The sequence below is a fragment of the Ranitomeya imitator genome, chromosome 6, assembly GCF_032444005.1.
Source record: "Ranitomeya imitator isolate aRanImi1 chromosome 6, aRanImi1.pri, whole genome shotgun sequence".
NCBI classification, from domain to species: domain Eukaryota; kingdom Metazoa; phylum Chordata; class Amphibia; order Anura; family Dendrobatidae; genus Ranitomeya; species Ranitomeya imitator.
In genome coordinates this window covers 245,470,422-245,497,871 of record NC_091287.1, presented here as the reverse complement: position 1 = coordinate 245,497,871, position 27,450 = coordinate 245,470,422, and the positions used below count along the sequence as shown (strand labels likewise).

Genomic DNA, 27,450 nt, shown 5'->3' with positions numbered 1-27,450 from the left:
CAATATACTACGTGGACATGCATATTCTAGAATACCCGATGCGTTAGAATCGGGCCACCATCTAGTCTACTATATAATTGTCTAAGGGTCACTTCCGTCTTTCTGTCTGTCCTTCTGTCATGGATACGTCATCATCTCGCGAGACCGCAATGCACTCTTGAGACCGGAGCGTGCGAGGAGCGTCGGTAAACGCTTCCTGGATCCAGGGGCCCACGGAAGGTGAGTATATAACTAATTTTTATTTTAATTCCTTTTTTTTTTTTTTAAACAGGGATATTGATGCCCACATTGCTATGCACTAAGCGGGCTGGGCAATACACTACGCGTGCTGGGCAATACACTACGCGCGCTGGGCAATATACTACGTGGACATGCATATTCTGGAATACCCCATGCGTTAGAATCGGGCCACCATCTAGTATATATATATTTATATATATCAGTGACACACATACCTCTCTGTGTTCATCATCTCAATTACATTTACATTTGACCAGCTTGATTTTCCTGCGCCCCCGACAACCAATGTGCGAAAACTTTGCACGGGCCAACTAGTTCCTTAATATGTAAAATCAGTCACAAGGTAGCACCAACCCTAAAAGGGCTGTACAGCAAAAAAATAAAAATAAAAAAGAAAAGAAATTTCAAAACCAGAATGGTGTGCAAAACATAGAGAAACGCATACTTACCTCACAAAGCTCCTACAGGTCCTATCTAAAGGCTGCCTGGCCTCTTATCAGTTTCTATATGTACTGAAAATAAGTGCCAGTGGTAGGTGTGATTATCGTACTTCTAAGGCTACGTTCACATTAGCGTTGTGCGGGGCAGCGTTGGGCACAGCCGCGGCGACGCATGCGTCATGCGCCCCTATATTTAACATGGGGGTCGCATGGACATGCGTTGTCTTGCGTTTTGTGACGCATGCGTCTTTTTGGCGCAACTGTCAGGGCGCAGAGGACGCTACATGATGCTGTTTTTTCTGCGCCAAAAATCATGCAAAAATGAACGCATGCGTCACAAAACCCTGCGTTTTGCATGCGTTGTGCGTTGCATCGCCAACGCAGCACCGCACAACGCAAATGTGAACTAAGTTACAGCAGATCAGCTGCTATTCATCTGAACTGGAGCTGATGATCCGCAGTACCTAGAAGTGTCCACTGAACAGTGTGACTGAGTAGACCAGAACTGGTAACAAACAGTATGGTGCGCGACTCCCACAGATTTGAGATTTATTTATTTTACTCACTTACCATATATAGTGACATTAGCTCCACAGCGCTTCACAGATATTATCGGCATTGTCCCCATTGGGGCTCACAATCAAAATTTCCTATCAGTGTGTCTTTGGAGTTTGGGAGGAAACCCGGGAAAAACATACATACAAACTCCTTGCAGATGTTGTCCTTGGTTGGATTTTAACCCAAGACCCTGCGCTGCAAGGCTGCAATGCTAACCACTGAGCCACCGTGCTGATGGACTATTCTAGGTTATGAATATCCTAGTAGAATAAAACCTATGGCTATGTGCACACGTTCAGGATTTCTTGCAGAAATTTCCTGAGCAAAACCGGACATTTTCTGCAAGAAATCCACATGCGTTTTTCCCGCGATTTTTTCGCAGCTTCCCAATGCATTAAATAGCGGGAAAAACGCGAAAAATCTGCAAAGTTAATGAACATGATGCTTTTTTTCCGCGATGCCTTTTTTTTCTGCGGAAAAAAAAGCATCATGTGCACAAAAATTGCGGAATTCATTCTAAATGATGGGATGCATAACGTATGCGTTTTTTATAGCGAAAAAAACGCGAACAAAACACGAAAAATCCGCAACCTGTGCAGTCTTGCACCTGAGCTAAACCCCATCCCATTAGACATTTACAAGCTGAAAATGGAGCTGATCAGTTGGAAAGCGACCATGTACTCCTGAATGCAAAATGTCTCTTCAGAGAGGAAGAGGACTTGAACTCTAGTGCCACCTATTGAAAGTAGCAATCCTATAAGTCAATATCAACCCTTTAACGAGTCTTGCAATATGACTTAGACTAAAAGACAAATCAGAATCTCAATTTGTAGACAGAGTGTTTCGGGGTATTACCCCTTGTCAGTGCAAAGTATGAGATCTGATATGGCTAGGTAAGGAGCTAAGGCTGGGATCTAAGGGGCTTAAATACCTTGCAAGCTCCTCTGGCAAATTAATTTCTCAGAGGAGCATGCAAGGCATTTAAGCTTTCTCATACGGCGTGCCAAACCTGGCATGTCACTCTCCACAAGGAGAATACTTAACCATTCAATCCATGTACTCCTGGAAATCCTGGCAAACAGTGTAGGCAACTATTAATTGATAAAATACAAAGCTGATCGATTAATAAAATTATTCATTAAACCGATGACAACCCCCAGCAAGATAACTAAAAAACACAAGTGAGTTTTTGATAAATGTTTAGATGTATCAATTCCTTATTCAAGTCAGTCGGCTTGATGATGCATGGTTTCTAATTGCCAGTTTTACATTCACCTTTTCCAAAGAGGAGCATGCATCAACTGACACCTATTTCAGGAGGTTTATTTATTAAAGGGAACCTGTCACGACTAAAATCGAGGGTGAGCTAAGCCCACTGGCATCAGGGGCTTATCTACAGCATTCTGTAATGGTGTAGATAAGCCCCGATGTATCCTGAAAGATGAGAAAAAGAGGTTAGATTATACTCACCCAGGGGCAGTCCCGCTGCGGTCCGGGGCCTCCTATCTTCTTACGATGACGTCCTCTTCTTGTCTTCACACTCCGGCGCAGGCGTACTTTGTCTGTCCTGTTGAGGGAATGGTCAGAGAAACCTGGCGCCTGTGCACTGCAGTACTTTGCTCTGCCCTTAACAGCGCAAAGTATGCCTGCGCCGGAGCTGCTGTAGATAAGCCCCTGATTGATGCCGGTGGGCTTAGCTCACCTTCGATTTTGGGCGTATCAGGTTCTCCTTTAAGGTGTTCATTTGTTAAATATAATTTGAGAGATTTACTAAAGCAGTCTAATTTTTAGTCAGTTGTAGACTAAACAGTTTAGAAATGCACCAAATTTATTTCAGTGGCTCATCCAGGACGATAGACCAAAGTGCCTAAAGTTTCATGTTACCTCGCATATTACAGTAGTACAGTAGTTGACTTAGGCTAGTTTCAAACTAGCGTTTGAGGAGCTGCGGACTTCCTCCGTGAAGCCCCGCCCTCGGCCGCACCTCCGCCTACTTCTGCATGCGGCCTGCGTACCTATATTTAACATTAGGTACGCAGGTCGTGCGGCTGTATGTGGATGCTTCCGCATGCGTCGTTTTGACAATGCGGAGAAAGAAAAAAAATTGCAACAAGCTGCGTCCTACGCTGGTCGCCGCATCGTCAAAACGACGCATGCGGAAGCATCCACATACAGCCTCACGACCTGCGTACCTAATGTTAAAGATAGGTACACAGGCTGCATGCAGAAGTAGGCGGAGCTAGCGGCGGAGGTGCGGCCGAGGCTTCACGAAGAAAGTCCGCAACCCTCCGCAGCTCCTCAAAACGCTAATGTGAAACCGGCCTTACTATGTGCCAGTAACACTTGGAGTATGTAACTGCATTTAATACCAAACACCCTTTCCCAGCCAACCATATCTTCTTTGCCCTTTTTGGGGCAAATTGAGACGTAACTCTAGCACAATTAGCTGACAAATTGTGTCAGTTTAATAGTCGCAGCAGCATACACCCATGGTTTCCTGTGGCCCCCAATAAAGTGACAGAGAAAACACAATTCAGATGAATGCAGTCATTTTAACATGCATCTAAAAGTGAAAGATGAAAGAATTGAAGACTTACCATTTCTTCCATTTTTTTCTGTTTGTATTTCTTGAGTGCGTCGGAGAACATTTCTTTAACATTTTTTGCGAATTCTAGATCAGATGAGTTTGCAATTGCAAATGTTTTCTAATATAATAAAAAATTAAAATTAAAATGATAAGTACTGTGCAATGAAGAAATATTTTGTTTTGTCTTTTTGTTAGAAATTGTACCAGCTATTTCAGTATGTTCCCCCACATTGAAATACATATAGAATTACAGAAATATCCAAGCTGGTAAAAAAAGAGACATGACTTTGTATAGACTCTATTGAACTATGTTTAAAGGGGGTGATGAATGCGATAATGCTCCACTGTTATCTATTTTATCAGGGAAATGTTTCATCAGAAAATTATCTATAAATTTATTTCTGATTATTCATGAAAAAAATATCTGTGAATATTCTAGTTTACCAGTCATTAAAGTGAACCCATCAAGACGATTTTGCTAAGTAGACTACAGGCATTGTCAGGTTGGCAATGTTAAACTGATTAATATGATACCTGGGGTGAAGAAATCAGTCTTGCAATTCTTGTGTAATCAGTGTTAGAAGTTTTCAGTTAATGATACGCCCGTACTTCGGAGTGGGACAGTAGGCAGAGTCTGATCTTCTTGCTCTAAGCCAGAGAAAGCAATGAGAGACCTGCCCACAGGCCACCCCGAAGCACAAACATCTTCCTCATCAGAGAGAGACAGACTGTGCTTTGGTGCGGAACTGTGGGCAGAATCTTATCTTCCTGCTCTAGGCTAGAGAAACCAAGGAGAGACCTGCCCACAGTCCAGCCCGAAGCACAAACAGTCTGTCTCTATGATGAGGAAAAAGTTTGTGCTTCCGGATGGGCCTGTGGGAAGGTCTCTCCTGGGTTTCTCTGGTTTAGAGTAGGAAGATAAGATGCTCCAAAGCATGGACATCTCATTAAACAAGAACTACAAGACTGATTTCTTCACCTTAAGTATCATTTAAATCAGTATAACACTGCCAACCTGACAGTCTGACGGTTACTTAGCAAAATCCTGCTGACAGGCTCACTTTAAAGAAGTCACACAAGCTAAAGGAGTAGGGACCATCATTACTAGTTGATCCAAAATTGCTGATAACTGAGGTCATGGCTGCTGGGATCCCACCGATACAAAAAATGGGCCTCATGAGTCTCCCCCGCTTGAATGGAGTGAAGGTCAAGCTTACTATTCAATTCATAGTATATGGGTCTGAGAGAAACAGCCAAGCAAACAGCTCCTGTGGATAGACATGAAGACATTATGCTCCTGTTTTCTACTGCTCAATGGTCAGCTTTGCTTCACAGATTAGGATATCTGCAGAGATGTGTGCTATAATGAAACCCGTACACAAACTAATACCAGCCAATCGCGATGGGTTTCTCTGACAGTCTAATGTGCATGGGAGCTCCTGACAATTGACAGTTAAAGAGTAACTCATTTTAATATTCAATAAATCAATATTACAACTGAAAAGAGCAACTTTTTAACATCTCAGAGTAATCTGCTCTTTTTTTGTCAAGACTGAGAAATCATACTCAATTTATGGGTAGAATCTGTAAACAGAGACAAGAGATTTTTACATTATTGAGATAGGAGGGAGTTACTACTGATACGATACCATACATAAAATAAGCAACTTTGTAATACATCTATAGATTAATTAAAAGAAAACTAAAACAATGGTTACACCTTAAATTCCAGACTAACATCAGTGAAGATATGTGTAGAGCTTCATCTCTGTGTACAGTCTATGAAGGAAGTAATGTCTGTACTTGTCTCTGAAATAATGTGCCATTTCTCTCATTAAAACACAGACACTACAGGAAGAAAGTATGATCTTTGTAGAGAAGTTTAAAAAAAGAAGAAGCAACTAAAAACTAATTAATAAAACCCAAGTAACTCCATCAAACATGTTCAAGTCACTAGGTTAGTATATTTCTGTAACAGAAAGTTACATTGCTTTCAGTACATACCAGAAATTTGAACACATCTTGGTTGTTTTCTATTGGTTCTACGTGGAAATCCTGTAAAATACACATCAATAATCAGATTCTATCTTTAATCAGATTCTATCTTTACACATTTGTAGTCATACTGTAGTCAAGAAATAGCTCATTCTTGTTTTCCTTACACAATAGTTAAGCTGCATGTTGAAGCAGACAGAAGTGTATACACTATGGCAAATGCTAGGTAATATTATTAGTTAAGAGTGTTGCTACATTTTGTTTTAGATGTATTGGAGCAGTAAAAGACTGTGCACTTTGGCAACTGAGTGAAAGTCATATGTGGCTCTACAGTACTGCTTAGTTACACGTTGAGACTCGGGAGGGACGGAGCGCTATTTGCCTACAATAATTTGTGGACTCCATATACAGAGCCCCTAAGTGCTAGAAGAGCAGGAACCCCCTCAAGTGACCCCATTTTGGAAATTATAATCCTTTAGGAATTTAACTACAAGATTTTGACTCCATGGGTGTTTTCCAGAAACAAGCAGCAGTGGATGTTGACTAGTGAAAATTGGAAACCGCCGTTGTAGTGACCAGTACATTATGCCCATTACATTATGCAGACACTCACCTGTAAATTAGGTGGGATCTCATCGCCACTGAAATGCCAAACATGTGGATGTTAAATGTGGTTTAGGCACACTGTGGGGCTCAGAAGGGAGGGGGCATTTGGGAGAGCAGAATTTGCTGAATTTCTTTTGTGGAGTGGGGGGGTAGGGGCGAGGAACCATTTAGGTTTTACAGAGCCTTTATGCTAAAAGAGACATGGAAGCCCCCTATATTTCCATTAACAGATGACGTACGTGAGTGGAAGCTTTTTTGTGGATTGAGTTGAAGCTTTTATTGGGGGCATTTTACATAACGTTTAGCACTTACAGTACTTTGGGGGTTGCATCTAAATCGCCGAGTGACGAGATTCAGATGACACCCCCGAGGGATCCATTCACTATAACGAGGCAGCAGAGTTTCCTTTGATTAGCAATGACCTTTAAAAAAAAAAAAAAAAAACATGCACAAAACCGTGGTGGACCAAGTTTTTATGCATGCGTAAAAAGATGGACATTTCCGGATCACAGGTCAGACAGCATTCACAGTGCCTCCATCTGTCTCATTATAGGGAATCTTCCACCAGGGGGTTGCATCTGAATCACAAGTTTCAAAGATTTACACGGCAACCCCGGTAATAAGCGCTCAGCGCAGGATAATTATAAGCAGAGCCTTACTGTGATGTTTGGGAGGCAGAATGAACAAATCAACAACAGGTGAAGAATCGGTTTTATTCATTTTTTATGCCATTCCTCGTGCAGTATAAGTGATTAAATGATTTTATTCTTCGGGTCGGTGCAGTTACAGCGATACCAGGTTTAGATCGGGTTTTTATGTTTGGCTGCTGTCACGCACTAAAAGATGCTTTTAACAAAACAAAAAAAAAAGTTTTTGTATTGCCATATTTTGAGGGCTATAATTTTTCCATATTTTAGCCAACTGAGTAATTTGAGGGCTTGTTTTTTGAGGGAAGAGTTGACGTTTTTATTAGTACCATTCTTGGACACACAGTTTTTTCATTGATTTCTATTCCGATTATTGGAGGCAGAATTAACAAAAACCAGCAATTCAGAAATTTTTTTTTTATGTCATTCTGCGTGTGGTAAAATTGATAAGGCAGCTTTAGTCTTCGGGTCAGTACGATTACAGCAATACCACAATTATATAATTTTTCTAATGTTTTGGCGCTTTTATATAAAAATATTTATTTTTGGATACTATATAAATATCATTTTTATTTCATTATTTTGTGATTTTTTTAAAAAAAAATTTTCGCTTTATCCCACTATAGGACGTTCACTTTTTTGCAGTGTGGGCACTGCTCCTACACTGAGAGCAGGGTGTTAGTTGTCAGAAACAGCTGACACCCGGTGGCGATTGCGCATGCACAGCCTCTGTGTGCAAAATTGTCATGACATATCTATACGTCCAAGGTCGATAAGTATCAGCCAACCTGGACGAATGGATACATCTAAGGTCGTTAAGGGGCTAAAGGGAAAATGTTAGACGTCTTAAAACGTCTATGCAGTCATGTAGGTCATAGAAAGCTTACTAATATCTGAAATCTGAAGTCTTATTCCAGAAATGCACACGTTTTACTTAATATGTAAATGAGCTGTTAAGATCTATGGGCTGGACACTGATTTCCGTAATAATCTGTCTCCAGAGATTATTATAAGTGAAAGGAGGCATTACCAGTGTGAGACATGTGGCTCAGGAAAGACGACTGTGAGCCATTTCATGTCTCACACTGGTAACCCTCCCTTTCATTTTAAATAAGCTCTGGAGGCAGATTCTCAGAGAGATCTATGTCCAGCCTACAGATCTTAACAGATCACAGAAAATAACTTTTTATTCAACTTTCTATGATCTGTGGTTGAGTCTAGTGACAGATTCCTATTAAACTGGAAATAATATTACCAGTTATATACAAGTCAGTATCAAATATTCCTACCTTTATGGATTCATTCTTCGTTTTCTTGCTTCTTTCTGCATATCGTTTCTTGCTGTAATACATAATTTGGGGAAAAACAAACTCAAGCATTGACATGGTAAAATTGTGAACCTATACATTATACATTTTCAGATATATTATACTAAAGATACAGGTCTCAAAAGAGTTCTAAAACGCAAAACATTATTTTTTATTACATTTAAAACAAAGATAGTCAACCTAATAATAAGCTTTAATTAAAAACTTCAACCTAAAGATATCAGTCCTGGCATCTATACTTTCAGCTCCATTTTCTAAATATAAAATGTACCAGTTCTGTGTGTTAAGGGTGTCGACTAACTAGTTAACCACAGCACAGGGTTCTTAGGGTCCTGCACAAACAAGTTGTGGTTCAAGAAAGACTTGGATGAAAAACAAACATGTCAAAGTAAAACACTAGATGTGCCAGTAAGCTGATAAAAATGCTTAGAAATTACCGTAACCCCTTAACGGTGGTAGTTAAGGGTATTTATTCAGTGCTGTTAAAAAAACGGGTAAGGGTAGAGCCCCCCAGCATCGGAAAATCTTTAGGGTCTTGGCTACCGGGGGAAGCTGATACCATGGAGAACATGATTTGGGTCGGTTTTTACTGTCCCCAATGTTGCGATCGCCGTTATTCACCGAATAATTTTAATTATTTAATTATTGATTAACCATTTTCTATGACACCACTCTGATTTAATGGCACAAAAATTTAAAGTTTGAAAATTAATACATTTTCAAAATTTTCCCAAATTTCAATTTTCTTCATAAACGCATTATATCGAATAAATTTTACGACTAACATGAAGTACAATATATCACGAAAAAACTATCTCAAAATCAGTGGGATACGTGGAAGCGTTCAAGAGATATAACCTCAAAGTGACAGTGGTCAGAAATGTAAAAATTGGCCTGGTCATTAATAAGTACAAAATTGGCTCTGTCACAATGGGGTTAAAACACATAGTACATTAGAAGATTACGTAATGTTGTATAACCAATACCAGATCTAGCCCTAAAAGGATTTTTTTTTTATCCTTCCTTAAAAGAAAAAGCTATTTAAAATACAAAACTTGAGAAACAAAGAGATTAATGATTGCAGTTTTAGAGAACATTTTATTTTAAAATTATACACTAAAACAGAGCATTGAATTAAAACTTGCCTAGAAAATGTCCTTGATGTGCCAGGAACAGCTTCTGCCTCTGCCAAAAACAAGTCAAAATTCAGTGAGAAAATGGAAGCTGACTAATCTTTACTATCATGCTCCCCTCTTATCTCCTCTTCCCACAATCGTATACAAGATTTCTCTTGCGTTTCACCCCCCCCATATCAGACTCTCACCTACCATCGAACCCTTCAAAAGAACCTGAAGACCTACCTCTTCCGGCAAGCCTATAACCTGCAGTAACCACCGATCGACCAAATCGCTGCATGACCAGCTCTATCCTCACCTACTGTATCCTCACCCATCCCTTGTAGATTATGAGCCTTCGCGGGCAGGGTTCTCTCTCCTCCTGTACCAGTTATGACTTGTATTGTTTAAGATTATTGTACTTATTTTCATTATATATACCCCTCCTTACATGTAAAGCGCCATGGAATAAATGGCGCTATAACAATAAATATATAAATATAAATATATATATACCGTACATAAATACATACATATATATATATATATATATATATATAATATATATATATATATATATATATATATACACACAGCAAAAAAAACGTAACAGCACAACACTTTTACTTATCTTTGGGTGCAAGGCCCCAGGCAACCAGTCCAACGATTGCACCAAGTTTATAAAGATTCAAAAAAAGAGGCAGCACTCCATTTCTTCAGTGAAAAATGTGGAAGATTTAATCAACCCACTTGTCTGGGCGACGTTTCGGCTCCATCTGAGCCTTTCTCAAGTCAGGCTTGAGAAAGGCTCAGATGGAGCCGAAACGTCGCCCAGAGAAGTGAGTTGATTAAATCTTCCACATTTTTCACTGAAGAAATGGAGTGCTGCCTCTTTTTTTTTGAATATATATATATATATATATATATATATATATATATATATATATATATATATACACACATATATATACATACATATATACATATATATATATATATATATATATATATATATATATATATATATATATATTTGTTTAAGGGTCACTTCCGTCTTTCTTTCTGTCTCGGATATTCATTGGTCACGGCCTCTGTCTGTCATGGAATCCAAGTCGATGATTGGTCGCGGCAAAGAAATGGCCGCTCCTTCCTCCCCACAGTCACTGCCCGGCACCCACATACTCCCCCTCCAGTCACCGCTCAACATAGGGTTAATGCCAGCGGTAACGGACCGCGTTATGCCGCGGGTAACTCACTCCGTTACCTCCGCTATTAACCCCGTGTGACCAAGTTTTTAATATTGATGCTGCCTATGCAGGGTCAATAGTAAAAACATCTAATGTTGAAAAAAAAAAAAAAAAAAAAAATCATTATATACTCACCTTCCGCCGCCTTTCCTGCTCCTTGCGACACTCCGGTGACCGCTCCATGCAAACGGCAGGTTCCGGTGGCAATGATGGTATGCGGCAAGGACCTGCCATGACGTCACGGTCATGTGACCGCGACGTCATCACAGGTCCTGCGCGCCTGCGCGAGAAGGACCTGCCATGACGTCACGGTCATGTGACCGCGATGTCATCACACCCTGGGCCCGGAAGCTGCCGGGCGGTGACAGAACTAAAACGGGCCCTCGGATCAGAAGGCAAGCATGTTTATTTTTTTAACCTGTGACATACGTGGCTGGGCAATATACTACGTGGCTGAGCAATATACTACGTAACTGTGAAATATACTACGTGGCTGGGCAATATACTACGTGGCTGGGCAATATACTACGTGGCTGGGCAATATACTACGTGGCTGGGCAATATACTACGTGGCTGGGCAATATACTACGTGGCTGGGCAATATACTACGTGGCTGGGCAATATACTACGTGGCTGGGCAATATACTACGTGGCTGGGCAATATACTACGTGGCTGGGCAATATACTACGTGGCTGGGCAATATACTACGTGGCTGGGCAATATACTACGTGGCTGGGCAATATACTACGTGGCTGGGCAATATATATACATACACACACACACATATACACACACACAGTTGTGGCCAAAAGTATTGACACCCCTACAATTCTGTCAGATAATACTCAGTTTCTTCCTGAAAATGATCTTTGGTATTATTATCTTCATTTAATTTGTCTTAAATGAAAAAACACAAAAGAGAATGCTTTCATATTATTCTATCCCAAGGATAACAATGTTGCCCCCTTTATCGGAGGGCTTTATCACTATGCTAGTATCCTTTTCTAGCCGTTTGATTGCCTCCATTTCTTGCCTAGAGCAAGTTACACTGTATATGACTCAGATAGTTTCCTTAACTCAGACGTGACCAGATTTGAAAAAATGTCAATAGCTGAGAGGTCACCTGTATTCGGTGGCATCCTCGTGCTTTTGTCTCTCAACTGAGTGAAAGGACCCAAGCCTAAGGCCTCTTTCACACTTCAGTTATTTGGCGTCAGTCTAAAACCGCCATTTTCCTCAAATAACGGATCCGTCATTTTTTTTGACGGATCCGTTATTTTCCCATAGACTTGCATTAGTGACGGATTGTGACGGATGGTCGTCCGTTCCATCCGCCATGCGACGGATCCGTCGAAATTTGGCGGACGTTTTCTGAAAATAGACGGACATTGGAACGTTTTTTGTCAACGCCGAAATGGCGGATCGCGACGGATCCGTCGCGTCCGCCATTCCATAGAATGGGCGCCTATGGGCGACGGATCCGCCGCAACCGTTTTTTCGGCGGATCCGTCGCCCCAATCCGTTTTTTCAATTGCGCATGCTCCAAAAAGTAGATACTTCTCCCAGACAACCCCCAAGTAACGGATCCGTCAAAAAAACGGATCCGTTAGAACCGTTTTCGCAACAATTGTGACGGATCCGTCAATCCGTCACTATGTCGGTAGTGACTGACGCCAAAAGACTGAAGTGTGAAAGAGGCCTAAGGAATTCGGTTCAATTTCACTGATGCTGTATAGCAATCTCACGTCTGGCAGCATATCAACTGGAATACCTAAATCAGAGCATATGCGAGATTCTTGCTTATGGAAAAATTTGTTCCATCTCAATTTACGCAGATCTTTGACCGCTCTGAACAGGTCAAAGTCTGTGCTAGGGACAAAAGAAAGACCCTTACGTAGGACTGCCATTTCGAAATCATCAAGGTGTTTATCAGACAGATTGATGATCTGGATCAAAGAATCAGACTGAGTGGGGGTATGATTACCAAAGTGAGGGGGATTTGATAGAGATATGCTCGTTACATCCTCGCTTGAGGTTGTCGGTTTCGCAGGGAATAAACCTGATCTAAAAAACCTCTACTTTGTGTGCTCTCTGCTCCCTCCTTCGATTTCTACCTCTAAAAGGTCTTGATCTGCTTTCAGATTCTGAGAAGTCAGTATCAGTAGAGGATAGTTCAATCTCTCGATCAGGAGGGGGAACCCGGGGGACTAATATCAAGTATGCTTTGTTGTCCTTAAAGTCCTGAATGTCCCTCAAATATTGACGGTGCTTTCTCTCTTTCATGATATTGAAAGCGTTCAATATGTGTCTGAAGTTTTGTTTCTTTTATGGCAAAGTCTGTTTCTGTAAAACATTTTTTAGTAATCTCTAGGTGTTCTTTTAATTTTTCGTTTAAGGTAGCTAGTGTAACTTTTTCTTCCTCTAGTAACAGTTGCATGAAACGCAAAGAGCTCTCAGTGGCCTCTCTTTCCCACTTATGTATGAATGTAGGGTTTTTATGTCTACTGCCAGTTGACAAATTGATCCTTAAAGGTACCTTCACACATAACGATATTGTTAACGATATCGTTGCTATTTGTGACGTAGCAACGATATCGTTAATGAAATCGTTATGTGTGACAGCGACCAACGATCAGGCCCCTGCTGGGAGATCGTTGGTCGCTGAATAAAGTCCAGAACTTTATTTCGTCGCTGGACTCCCTGAAGACATCGCTGGATCGGCGTGTGTGACACCGATCCAGCGATGTCTTCACTGGTAACCAGGGTAAACATCGGGTAACTAAGCGCAGGGCCGCGCTTAGTAACCCGATGTTTACCCTGGTTACCATGCTAAAAGTTAAAAAAAACAAACACTACATACTTACCTACCGCTGTCTGTCCTCCAGCGCTGTGCTCTGCTCTCCTCCTGTACTGGCTGTGAGCCGGAAAGCAGAGTGGTGACGTCACCGCTCTGCTTTCCGGCTCCCAGACAGTACAGGAGGAGTGCAGAGAAGCAGAGCGCAGCGCTGGAGGACAGACCGCTGTAGGTAAGTATGTAGTGTTTGTTTTTTTTTACTTTTAGCATGGTAACCAGGGTAAACATCGGGTTACTAAGCGCGGCCCTGCGCTTAGTTACCCGATGTTTACCCTGGTTACCGGCATCGTTGGTCGCTGGAGAGCGGTCTGTGTGACAGCTCTCCAGCGACCAAACAGCGACGCTGCAGCGATCCGGATCGTTGTCGGTATCGCTGCAGCGTCGCTCAATGTGAAGGGGCCTTAAGCCTCGTGGCACAATTTTGGCCTTCAGGTAGCTCTCTAGGCTCTGGACCTCCCACAAAGAGGTGATCTGATCTCTGTACACCTGCTGGAAGCTCCTTGAAGGCCGTATTGAAAGAAGGAAGATACTTTTTTGTGTTAAGGCCTGTTCTGAAAAAAACTCCTTTACCCCTGATAGCCAAGTGTTCGTCCACCATATCTATAATATATATAATACTTGTCTACAATTTCTTTCAATTGACCTTACCCCTTTTTTCTGTGATACCTGATGATATTAATGCAACCAAGGTTACCAGTTTATTGGTTTTGGCATTTGACAAATGCTGTTATGTACGGGCACTATTACTATTAAATTAGGTACCTTGGGTCAAGTGATGGTACACTGGGCCACTGTTAGTGTCATTCTCACTAAATTCCTGGGAGTACTATTACAGATATGGTGGATTCCCCATTGGGTTTTGTAGTACTTTTATTGATTTTTTTGGTGACAAATTTTTTTTTTTGTATAAACACATTAAAAGTTAAGTTTTAAATTCCTGCTTATGCTATCTTCCCAGACCTTTGGTAGGATCTTTTTAAACGTTGTGCTCATTGTATATTGCTGTTTTCATACAACAGTGTCAACCCATACTATCCGTCGGTGTCTGAATGAAAAGGGACTGTATGTGTATGGTAGGAGACCCAGGAAGACCCCACTTCTTACCCTGAGACACAAAAAAGCCAGGCTGGAGTTTGCCAAAACTTACCCGAAAAATGTTTTCTGGTCAGATGAGACAAAAGTAGAGCTTTTTGGGCAAAGGCATCAACATAGAGTTTACAGGAGAAAAAAAAAGAGGCATTCAAAGAAAAGAACACGGTCCCCACCGTCAAACATGGCGGAGGTTCCCTGATGTTCTGGGGTTGCTTTGCTGCCTCTGGCACTGGACTGCTTGACCGTGTGCATGGTGTTATGAAGTCTGGAGACTACCAACAAATTTTGCAGCATAATGTAGCGCCCAGTGTGAGAAAGCTGGGTCTCCCTCTGAGGTCATGGGTCTTCCAGCAGGACAAAGACCCAAAACACACTTCAAAAAGCACTAGAAAATGGTTTGAGAGAAAGCACTGGAGACTTCTAAGGTGGCCAGCAATGAGTCCAGACCTGAATCCCATAGAACACCTGTGGAGAGATCTAAAAATGGCAGTTTGGAGAAGGCACCCTTCAAATATCAGGGACCTGGAGCAGTTTGCCAAAGAAGAATGGTCTAAAATTCCAGCAGAGCATTGTAAGCAACTCATTGATGGTTACCGGAAGCGGTTGGTCGCAGTTATTTTGGCTAAAGGTTGTGCAACCAAGTATATATACATATACACACACATATATATATATATATATATATATATATATATATATATATATATATATATATATACATACACATATATACTGTATATATACGTGTATATATATATTTTTTACATGGATTAGAATATATATAGCATACATGCACACAATATACTATATAGTATGATATACAGTACATAGTATGTACATATATAATATTTTACAGACAACCAGCCCAAATGAAACACTGCAAGCTATTACAAAATGACCATCACCAATGTGGATACTCTGTACAACCTACTTGGGACAGGTTTAGAAAATGAAGAGCTGGATTTACCAGATCGTTGTGACACTTGTGCAGTCCAATCATCTTCAAGTTTTTCAGTTTTGATTTTCTTTCCATCTGACGTTTTTAGAGTAGCTAAAGAAAAACAGGGTTTTATCAATGCTACCTTTAGTTTGTAGTTAATTCTATATATGATATATGCCAAGGTACGATTTCAGAAATTATATATGCGCTGGTAGAGATAACAGAGCACGTGGATGAAACAAATGAAAGGTCTAAAATCTTATATTTCATTTTAATATTAATAACCTAACCGGTCAAACATGTTAATAGGAAACTACAATAGTAACAAGAAAGCCAATACAAAGAAACTCCTCTCCAAACCATTAATAAAAAAAAATCCATCTTTATTACGTATACCGTATATACTCGAGTATAAGCCGACCCCCCTAATTTTGCCACAAAAAACTGGGAAAACTTATTGACTCGAGTATAAGCCTAGGGTGGGAAATGCAGCAGCTACCGGTGAATTTCAAAAATAAAAATAGATGCTCCATACCGTTCATTATGGCCCCATAGATGCTCCACATAAAGCTGTGCCCCATATATAATGCTCTGCACTGTTCATTATGGCCCCATCAATGCTCCATAGAAAGCTGTGCCATATATATTGCTCTGCACCGTTGATTATGGCCCCATAGATGCTCCATACAAAGCTGTCCAATATATAATGCTGCTGCAATAAAAAAAAAAAGTGCTCCGTCTCCAGCACTGACGCTCAGCAGAGGGCGCGCACTTACTACATCACAGCGCCCTCTGACCTGAGCGTCATAGCCAGAGGACGCTGAAGACGGAGCCGCAGCGGAGCGAGGAGCAGGTAAATATCGCGTAGCGCTCCGCTCCCCGTATACTTACCTGCTCCTGGCGCGGTCCCTGCTTCCCCGGCGCTGCATCTTCTTGCTGTATTGAGCTGTCACAGTTACCGCTCAATTTCAGTCATGAATATGCGGCTCCACCTCTATAGGAGGTGGAGCCACATATTCATGACTGTAATAAGCGGTACCATGTGACCGCTCAATACCGGAAGAAGATGCAGCAGTGGAAGAAGCAGGGACTGCAGGGACCGCGCCGGAGCAGGTAAGTATAATTACACAGCCCCCGCTCCCCCTCCCTGCCGACCCCTGGGTATGACTCGAGTATAAGCCGAGAGGGGGACTTTCAGCCCAAAAAAATGGGCTGAAAATCTCGGCTTATACTCGAGTATATACGGTATATACAGAATAAAAGTTAAAAAAAAGGTTACTGCAGAGAAACAAAACATTCCGGTGATATCCTAATGAGAAATTAGTATGCTTCCAACTAGTTAAATATTCTCCGTCCCAGTATAGGACTTACTGTACACCCTTTCTGAAGAAGCCATAGTGCGAAACGCACGTCAGGACGTCTGGTGGTAACTGTTATGTGTTTACTTTCCTTTTATGCCCAACATTTTCTCCTATGTGGTTCTCTGTCCATTCAGTGTCTGGTGCCTGTTAAGTTTCAATAGCAGTCTGATGTTTTTTTTTTTTAAATTCGTTTATTAATTGCAGAATAAATCATACAATACACACATTTGCATTTGATTCTATCATTATCCATTATGACATACAATGTGAATCGTTACAATGCATAGTATTACAAAAGTAATAAACAGTGCATGTCAATCACAAGTATCTTATTGTAAAACCTTAACTACCTCAACTACTAAAAGAACGAAAAGAACTAAAAAAAAAAAAAAAACGCCGCCAAAAGAAAGTTCCGTATAGATTTCACCCTGTAAGTAATGTCTCCAAAACCACAGGCCTCACTTCCTATGTATATATTAGAGTATTATAGGTTATAGAGTAAGATGAGAGGAGTTCCATTTACCCCATATTTTCTCAAATTTATCTGGACATCCTCTATTCTGATATAGTGTCCGTTCATACGGGATAATTGAGTTCACTAAATCCACCCAAGCTCTAAGAGATGGGCAAGAACCACCCATCCATCTCAGCGCCAGTACTTTTCGCGCCAGGAACAGTGTCTCTCGCAAAAAAATCCCAGTGTGGTGGTCCCAAACTCCTGCATCCCACACCCCAAATAAGCAGGTCAATGGCTCAAGTGGGACAGGGATCAACAGCAAGGATGTCAACAATGTTGTCACCTCTTTCCAATAATGAGAGATAATGGGACATCTCCATATCATATGAATAAAATCCGCATCACTTAAGTGACATCTCAGACAATCTGACGAATGGAGACGTCCCATCTTGAAAAGACGAGTCGGGGTCAGATAGGATTGATATATTATGTACAGCTGAGTCATCCTATTGTTAATTGATGGGGAAACCTTAGTTGGAGATTCCAAAATGTCTTCCCATTCTTCCCCCAGCGTATCCGGAAGAAGCCCCTCCCACCTTTTCTTAATAGAATCTATAGTAGACCCCTCTCCTATGGATAATAGATAAGTGTATAAAGAGGAGATAAGTCCTTGAGGGCCTTGTGAATTGAGAATACCTATCAGTGGAAGAGATGAAATGGCTCGACCCGTACCCACATTTCGCATGTGTGATTGAAAGGCTGATCTCAACTGCAGATAGCGGAAAAACTGGGATCTTGGGATGTTATAAGTATTTTGTAATTGTTCAAAGGAGGTAAAAAAACCCTGGTTGTGTACATTTCCCACTGAGAGAACACCATGTGATATCCAAAATTCTGTGGATGGGTGGCCCAACAATCCCGGGAGATAACTGTTATTCCACAGTGGCATTTCAGCCACTATATCAACAAATTTGGTTATTTTTTTTATTTGACTCCATATTGATCTTGCCAACCGAAGCAAAGGAAGCAAACGGGGAACACCGACCCTCTCCATCTCCAAAAACCCCAGTGGACAATCGATCCTAGCAGAGTAAAGCAGATGACTCTCTGAATTAGGAAGAGGATTAGAATTATTGGGCATCCACTTATTTATCATTTTAACCTGCCCGGCTAGATAATATAAGTAGAAGTCTGGCAAAGCCGCTCCTCCCCCCCGTCTCGGTCTCTGTAGAGTAGATAACCTAAGTTTAGGCCTACTTTTCCCCCATATAAAGGACGTGGTTAGGGAATTTAGAGTCGCAAAGAGGGATTTAGGTATTGGGACAGCACTATGTTGAAGGCAGTAGTTTAACTTGGGAAGCAGTATCATTTTGATCAAATTAATGCGGCCAGCCACAGAGAGAGGGAGTTTATCCCAAGTATTAAATTTAGATTTTACCAGATCAATTAATGGGTAAATGTTAAATTGTAAATCAAATCTACTATGTTGAGACATATGTATTCCTAGATATTTGAAATTAGAGACAATGGGTAACGCCGAGAGAGTCCCGAGACGCAACATTGGGACATGAGAAAGAGGCATCAGGGCAGACTTATCCCAATTTATATAAAGACCAGAGAATTTGCTAAATTTGTCTATAATTGTTATTACTTTTGGTAGCGTATCCTCTGTTTGATCCATAAATACCACCATATCATCAGCATAGAGGCCAATAATATCTACCCGATCTGCAATGCGTATCCCCTTGATGTCGCTGGAGGATCTCATCTGTATTGCCAGAGCCTCTATTGCCAATGCAAATAGAGCAGGGGAGAGAGGGCACCCCTGGCGAGTCCCTCTATGTAAAGAAAAAGGCTCGGATATTGAGCCATTCACTATCATACGCGCCCTAGGTTTCGTATATAATGTTCCTATCCCTTTCAGAAATCTGTCCCCAAAACCATACTTCCGCAAACATGCAAACAGAAAGGACCACTCGAGGGAGTCAAAAGCTTTGGCTGCATCCAGCGATGCCAATGCCCACTTATTATCTGGCTCCAAAGAGCTATATTGAATAACCGATTGGACCCGTCTAATATTGATGGAAGTACTTTTCCCAGGCATAAAGCCTGTTTGATCTGGGTGTATGAGATCTAATATAATCGTATTCAGTCTGGTAGCCAGAATTTTAGTAAAAATCTTGTAATCTACGTTCACCAGGGATATAGGTCGGTACGATCCACAATCGAGAGGATCCTTCCCCTCTTTCCTGTGTACTATAATATTGGCATCATAAAACGTTTCAGGGACAGACTCTCCCCTCCATATTCCCCCGAGTACCTTCAATAGAAGTGGTGCCAACTTGTCCCTGTATTTCCTATATAGCTCAATGGGGAACCCATCAGGACCCGGGGCCTTCCCTGTAGCCATGTCCGCTATAGCCTGCTCCACTTCCTCCAAAGTAAACTCCGCATCCATAAAGGCCTGTTGGGATGGGCTCAACGAGGGAAACGTTATATCCGATAAATAATCCAAACATTCATTAGTATCAAAACCGCTACCAGATTTATATAACAAATTATAATAATCGTGAAAACCTTGAAGTACCTCATCAGTAGAGGATACTAATGTACCATCAGGCATACGGATTTGTAATATTGTGTTGGATGTATTGTGTTGGCGCACTAAGAAAGCCAAGAGCGTACTGGCCTGGTTCCCCAGCTCAAAATAGGACTGGCGGGTAAAGAATAATTTACGTTTCGATTTAACGTCTATATGTTGGGCATATAATCTCTGGGAGGTGAGCCACTCAGCCCTGTTACTGCTGGTCTGATTTGCTATATATGTAGCCTCTGAATCCTTTAATCGTTGCTCCATCTCGTCATCCTCCCCCGCCGTCACCCTTTTAACCCCTTCCCGACCTGTGACACAGCGTATGCGTCATGAAAGTCGGTGCCAATCCGACCTGTGACGCATATGCTGTGTCACAGAAAGATCGCGTCCCTGCAGGCCGGGTGAAAGGGTTAACTCCCATTTCACCCGATCTGCAGGGACAGGGGGAGTGGTAGTTTAGCCCAGGGGGGGTGGCTTCACCCCCTCGTGGCTACGATCGCTCTGATTGGCTGTTGAAAGTGAAACTGCCAATCAGAGCGATTTGTAATATTTCACCTAAAAAAATGGTGAAATATTACAATCCAGCCATGGCCGATGCTGCAATATCATCGGCCATGGCTGGAAATACTAATGTGCCCCCACCCCACCCCTCCGATCGCCCCCCCAGCCCCCCGATCTGTGGCCCGCTCCCCTCCGTCCTGTGCTCCGCTCCCCCGTCCTCCTGTCCGCTCCCCCGTGCTCCAATCACACCCCCCGTGCTCCAATCAAACCCCCCCGCACTCCGATCCCCCCCCGTGCTCCGAACCACCCCCCCTGCACACCGATCCCCCCCCCCTGCACACCGATCCACCCGCCCGCACACCGATCCACCCGCCCGCACACCGATCACTCTCCCCCATGCTCCGATCCCTCCCCCCCCGTGCTCCGACGCCCCCCCGTGCCCTGATCTCCCCCCCCTGTGCCCTGATCTCCCCCCCTTATACTTACCGATCCTGGCGGGGTCCGTCAGTCTTCTTCCCCGAGCGCCGCCATGTTCCAAAATGGCGGGCGCATGCGCAGTGCGCCCGCCGAATCTGCCGGCCGGCAGATTCGTTCCAATGTGAATTTTGATCACTGTGATATAATCTATCACAGTGGTCAAAATAAAAAAAACAGTAAATGACCCCCCCCATTTGTCCCCCATAGATAGGGACAATAATAAAATAAAGAATTTTTTTTTTTTTCACTAAGGTTGGAGTTAGAACTAGGGTTAGGGTTAGGGTTAGGGTTAGGGGTAGGGTTAGGGTTAGGGGTAGGGTTAGGGGTAGGGTTAGGGTTAGGGGTAGGGTTAGGGGTAGGGGTAGGGGTAGGGTTAGGGGTAGGGTTAGGGGTAGGGGTAGGGGTAGGGTTAGGGGTAGGGTTAGGGTTAGGGTTTCGGTATGTGCACACGTATTCTGGTCCTCTGCGGATTTTTCTGCAGCGGATTTGATAAATCCGCAGTGCTAAACCGCTGCGGATTTATGGCAGATTTACCGCGGTTTTTCTGCGCATTTCACTGCGGTTTTACAACTGCGATTTTCTATTGGAGCAGTTGTAAAACCGCTGTGGAATCCGCAGAAAGAAGTGACATGCTGCAGAATGTAAACCGCTGCGTTTCCGTGCAGTTTTTCCGCAGCATGTGTACAGCGATTTTTGTTTCCCATAGGTTTACATTGAAATGTAAACTCATGGGAAACTGCTGCGGATCCGCAGCGTTTTCCAAAGCGTGTGCACATACCTTTAGAATTAGGCTATGTGCACACGGTGCGGATTTGGCTGCGGATCCGCAGCGGATTGGCCGCTGCGGATCCGCAGCAGTGTTCCATCAGGTTTACAGTACCATGTAAACCTATGGAAAACCAAATCCGCTGTGCCCATGGTGCGGAAAATACCGCACGGAAACGCTGCGTTGTATTTTCCGCAGCATGTCAATTCTTTGTGCGGATTCCGCAGCGTTTTACACCTATTCCTCAATAGGAATCCGCAGGTGAAATCCGCAGGTAAAACGCAGTGCCTTTTACCCGCGGATTTTTCAAAAATGGTGCGGAAAAATCTCACACGAATCCGCAACGTGGGTACATAGCCTTAGGGTTAGGGTTGGGTTGGAATTAGGGTTGTGGTTAGGGTTAGGGGTGTGTTGGGGTTAGGGTTGTGGTTAGGGGTGTGTTGCGGTTAGGGTTGTGGTTAGGGTTACGGCTACAGTTGGGATAAGGGTTAGGGGTGTGTTGGCGTAAGAATTGAGGGGTTTCCACTGTTTAGGCACATCAGGGGGTCTCCAAACGCAACATGGCGCCACCATTGATTCCAGCCAATCTTTTATTCAAAAAGTCAAATGGTGCTCCTTCCCTTCCGAGCCCCGACGTGTGCCCAAACAGTGGTTTACCCCCACATATGGGGTATCAGTGTACTCAGGACAAACTGGGCAACAATTACTGGGGTCCAATTTCTCCTGTTACCCTTGAGAAAATAAAAAATTGCTTGCTAAAACATCATTTTTGAGGAAAGTAAAATGATTTTTTATTTTCACGGCTCTGCGTTGTAAACGTCTGTGAAGCACTTGGGGGTTCAAAGTGCTCACCACATATCTAGATAAGTTCCTTGGGGGGTCTAGTTTCCAAAATGGGGTCACTTGTGGGGGGTTTCTACTGTTTAGGCACACCAGGGGCTCTGCAAACGCAACGTGACGCCCGCAGACCATTCCATCAAAGTCTGCATTTCAAAACGTCACTACTTGACTTCCGAGCCCCGACATGTGCCCAAACAGTGGTTTACCCCCACATATGGGGTATCAGCGTACTCAGGACAAACTGGGCAACAATTACTGGGGTCCAATTTCTCCTGTTACCCTTGAGAAAATAAAAAATTGCTTGCTAAAACATCATTTTTGAGGAAAGTAAAATGATTTTTTATTTTCACGGCTCTGCGTTGTAAACGTCTGTGAAGCACTTGGGGGTTCAAAGTGCTCACCACATATCTAGATAAGTTCCTTGGGGGGTCTAGTTTCCAAAATGGGGTCACTTGTGGGGGGTTTCTACTGTTTAGGCACACCAGGGGCTCTGCAAACGCAACGTGACGCCCGCAGACCATTCCATCAAAGTCTGCATTTCAAAACGTCACTACTTGACTTCCGAGCCCCGACATGTGCCCAAACAGTGGTTTACCCCCACATATGGGGTATCAGCGTACTCAGGACAAACTGGGCAACAATTACTGGGGTCCAATTTCTCCTGTTACCCTTGAGAAAATAAAAAATTGCTTGCTAAAACATCATTTTTGAGGAAAGAAAAATGATTTTTTATTTTCACGGCTCTGCGTTGTAAACGTCTGTGAAGCACTTGGGGGTTCAAAGTGCTCACCACATATCTAGATAAGTTCCTTGGGGGGTCTAGTTTCCAAAATGGGGTCACTTGTGGGGGGTTTCTACTGTTTAGGCACACCAGGGGCTCTGCAAACGCAACGTGACGCCCGCAGACCATTCCATCAAAGTCTGCATTTCAAAAGTCACTACTTCCCTTCTGAGCCCCGACGTGTGCCCAAACAGTGGTTTACCCCCACATATGGGGTATCATCGTACTCAGGAGAAACTGGACAACAACTTTTGGGGTCCAATTTCTCCTGTAACCCTTGGGAAAATAAAAAATTCTGGGCTAAAAAATTATTTTTGAGGAAAGAAAACGTATTTATTATTTTCACTGCTCTGTGTTATAAACTTCTGTGAAGCACTTGGGGGTTCAAAGTGCTCACCTCACATCTAGATAAGTTCCTTTCGGGGTCTAGTTTCTAAAATGGGGTCACTTGTGGGGGGTTTCTACTGTTTAGCCACATCAGGGGCTCTGCAAACGCAACGTAACGCCCGCAGAGCATTCCATCAAAGTCTGCATTTCAAAATGTCACTACTTGACTTTCGAGCCCCGACATGTGCCCAAACTGTGGTTTACCCCCACATATGGGGTATCAGCGTACTCAGGAGAAACTGTACAACAACTTTTGGGGTCAAATTTCTCCTGTTACCCTTGGGAAAATAATAAATTGCAGGCTAAAAGATCATTTTAGAGAAAACAAAATTTTTATTTTATTTTCATGGCTCTGCGTTATAAACTTCTGTGAAGCACTTGGAAGTTCAAAGTCCTCACCACACATCTAGATTAGTTCCTTTGGGGGTCTAGTTTCCAAAATGGGGTCATATGTGGGGGATCTCCAATGTTTAGGCACACAGGGGCTCTCCAAACGTGACATGGTGTCCGCTAATGATTGGAGCTAATTTTCCATTTAAAAAGCCAATTGGCGTGCCTTCCCTTCCGAGCCCTGCCGTGCGCCCAAACAGTGGTTTACCCCCACATATGGGGTATCAGCGTACTCAGGACAAACTGGACAACAACATTTGCGGTCCAATTTCTCCTATTACCCTTGGCAAAATAGGAAATTCCAGGCTAAAAATCATTTTTGAGGAAAGAAAAATTATTTTTTATTTTCATGGCTCTGCATTATAAACTTCTGTGAAGCACCTGGGGGTTTAAAGTGCTCAATATGCATCTAGATAAGTTCCTTGGGGGGTCTAGTTTCCAAAATGGGGTCACTTGTGGGGGAGCTCCAATGCATAGGCACACAGGGGCTCTCTAAACGCGACATGGTGTCCGCTAACAATTGGAGCTAATTTTCCATTCAAAAAGTCAAATGGCGCGCCTTCCCTTCCGAGCCCTGCCGTGTGCCCAAACAGTGGTTTACCCCCACATATGAGGTATCGGCGTACTCGGGAGAAATTGCCCAACAAATTTTAGGATTCATTTTATCCTATTGCCCATGTGAAAATGAAAAACTGAGGCGAAAAGAATTTTTTTGTGAAAAAAAAAAGTACTTTTTCATTTTTACAGATCAATTTGTGAAGCACCTGAGGGTTTAAAGTGCTCAATATGCATCTAGATAAGTTCCTTGGGGGGTCTAGTTTCCAAAATGGGGTCATTTGTGGGTGAGCTCCAATGTTTAGGCACACGGGGGCTCTCCAAACACGACATGGTGTCCGCTAACGATGGAGATAATTTTTCATTCAAAGAGTCAAATGGCGCTCCTTCCCTTCCGAACCTTACCATGTGCCCAAACAGTGGTTTACCTCCACATGTGAGGTATCGGTGTACTCATGAGAAATTGCCCAAGAAATTTTAGGATCCATTTTATCCTGTTGCCCATGTGAAAATGAAAAAAATTGAGGCTAAAAGAATTTTTTTGTGAAAAAAAAGTACTTTTTCATTTTTACGGATCAATTTGTGAAGCCCCCGGGGGTTCAAAGTTCTCACTATGCATCTAGATAAGTTCCTTGGGGCGTCTAGTTTCCAAAATGGGGTCACGTGTGGGGGAGCTCCAATTTTTAGGCACACGGGGGCTCTCCAAACGTGACATGGTGTCCGCTAAAGAGTGGAGCCAATTTTTCATTCAAAAAGTCAAATGGCGCTCCTTCCCTTCCAAGCCCTGCCGTGCGCCCAAACATTGGTTTACCCCCACATATGAGGTATCAGCGTACTCAGGACAAATTGGACAACAACTTTCGTGGTTCAGTTTCTCCTTGTACCATTGGGAAAATAAAAAAAATGTTGCTAAAAGATAATTTTTGTGACTAAAAAGTTAAATGTTCATTTTTTCCTTCCATGTTGCTTCTGCTGCTGTGAAGCACCTGAAGGGTTAAAAAACTTCTGGAATGTGGGTTTGAGTACCTTGAGGGGTGCATTTTTTAGAATGGTGTCACTTTTGGGTATTTTCATCCATATAGACCCCTCAAACTGACTTCAAATGTGAGGTGGTCCCTAAAAAAAATGGTTTTGTAAATTTCGTTGTAAAAATGAGAAATCGCTGGTCAAATTTTAACTCTTATAACTTCCTAGCAAAAAAAAATGTTGTTTCCAAAATTGTGCTGGTGTAAAGTATACATGTGGGAAATGTTATTTATTAACTATTTTGTGTCACATAACTCTCTGGTTTAACAGAATAAAAATTCAAAATGTGAAAATTGCGAAATTTTCAAAATTTTCGCCAAATTTCCGTTTTTATCACAAATAAACGCAGAATTTATTGACCTAAATTTACCACTAACATGAAGCCCAATATGTCACGAAAAAACAATCTCAGAACCGCTAGGATCCGTTGAAGCGTTCCTGAGTTATTACCTCATAAAGGGACACTGGTCAGAATTGCAAAAAACGGCAAGGTCTTTAAGGTCAAAATAGGCTGGGTCATGAAGGGGTTAATGTAAGAGATTGTAGAGGACAAGCATCCCCTTAAATATGCCTTCAGAGTGTCCCAAAATAAACCAAGATTCTGGGGTTCTGGATGTGCTAAAATAAAACTATTTAATTGTTCGACTGTCCTGTCACTTGAATCTATCAATTTCAGCCAGAAAGGGTTTAATTTCCAGGATCTATTGTTATTGGATTGACCATATTTAAGTTTAAGAATTACTGGACTGTGGTCCGAGATCCCCCTGTTACCATGTTCAATATTATCCACCTGCAGTGCCACGCCACTAGATCCAAATATATAATCTATACGAGATAAAGATTGTTTAGTGGATGAGTGGCAGGTATACCCTCTATCCTCTGGATGACTCATTCTCCACAAGTCCAACCAACCGCTGCCATCCATAAACAGCGCCAGCTGGGAGGGCGACTGAGGCAAAGACTCCCCGGATACTGTGTTATCCAACCTCACTCTGTCCTTAGAATGGTCCATTACTAGGTTGAAGTCACCCATGCAGATAACATTGGCATCTGGATATTTTAAGGAGAAACCCAATGCCATACGGAGAACCGACATATTAGCAGGGGGAGGGTTATAAACACAAAGTATCACATATTCACATGAATTGAGAATTGCATGTACAAAAACAAAGCGGCCCTCCGGATCCCGCCGTGCCTCCCTCGCCTCCCACCTAACCCCCCTGTGTATCAATAAGGAGACCCCTCTTGAGTAGCTAGTATGGAATGCATGGAGCGACCACTGTACCCATGGCTTTTGTATACATCGAACCGTATCCCTAGTCAGGTGTGTCTCCATCAATGCCACGACATGAGGATTGTGTTTTTTGATCTGTGAAAATACTTTAACTTTCTTCCGAGGAGTCTTAATACCCCGTATGTTCTAGGTCATATATATGATTTCAGATCCCATATTTATATAAAAAGAGAAAAATAATATATGTCAACAATATTATACGGGCGTGATCCAGAGACACCCCACAGAGCAAAAAAAAATCAATATTGGCGGCAACCATATACATCAAACAGTCAGAACTAGTGCATAAACTCAAACCCAACATAACTTGAACAATAGAGGAGCATGTTTCCATACTCCCACAGTCAAATAGAAACGGGGATACCCTCACTG

General features: G+C 42.4%; 1 protein-coding gene across 1 annotated transcript in view; it reads right to left on the bottom strand.

The window, feature by feature from the left end:
- Positions 1-27,450, bottom strand: part of LOC138642417 (uncharacterized) — a 134,516-nt gene that overhangs the window by 28,398 nt on the left and 78,668 nt on the right. Inside the window, exons 10-14 of the mRNA XM_069730563.1 lie at positions 15,678-15,761; positions 9,547-9,586; positions 8,363-8,414; positions 5,830-5,880; positions 3,836-3,943 (exon numbers count right to left, since the gene is read on the bottom strand). Coding sequence (XP_069586664.1) covers positions 3,836-3,943; positions 5,830-5,880; positions 8,363-8,414; positions 9,547-9,586; positions 15,678-15,761 — 335 coding nt within the window. The remainder of the gene's footprint in view (positions 1-3,835; positions 3,944-5,829; positions 5,881-8,362; positions 8,415-9,546; positions 9,587-15,677; positions 15,762-27,450) is intronic.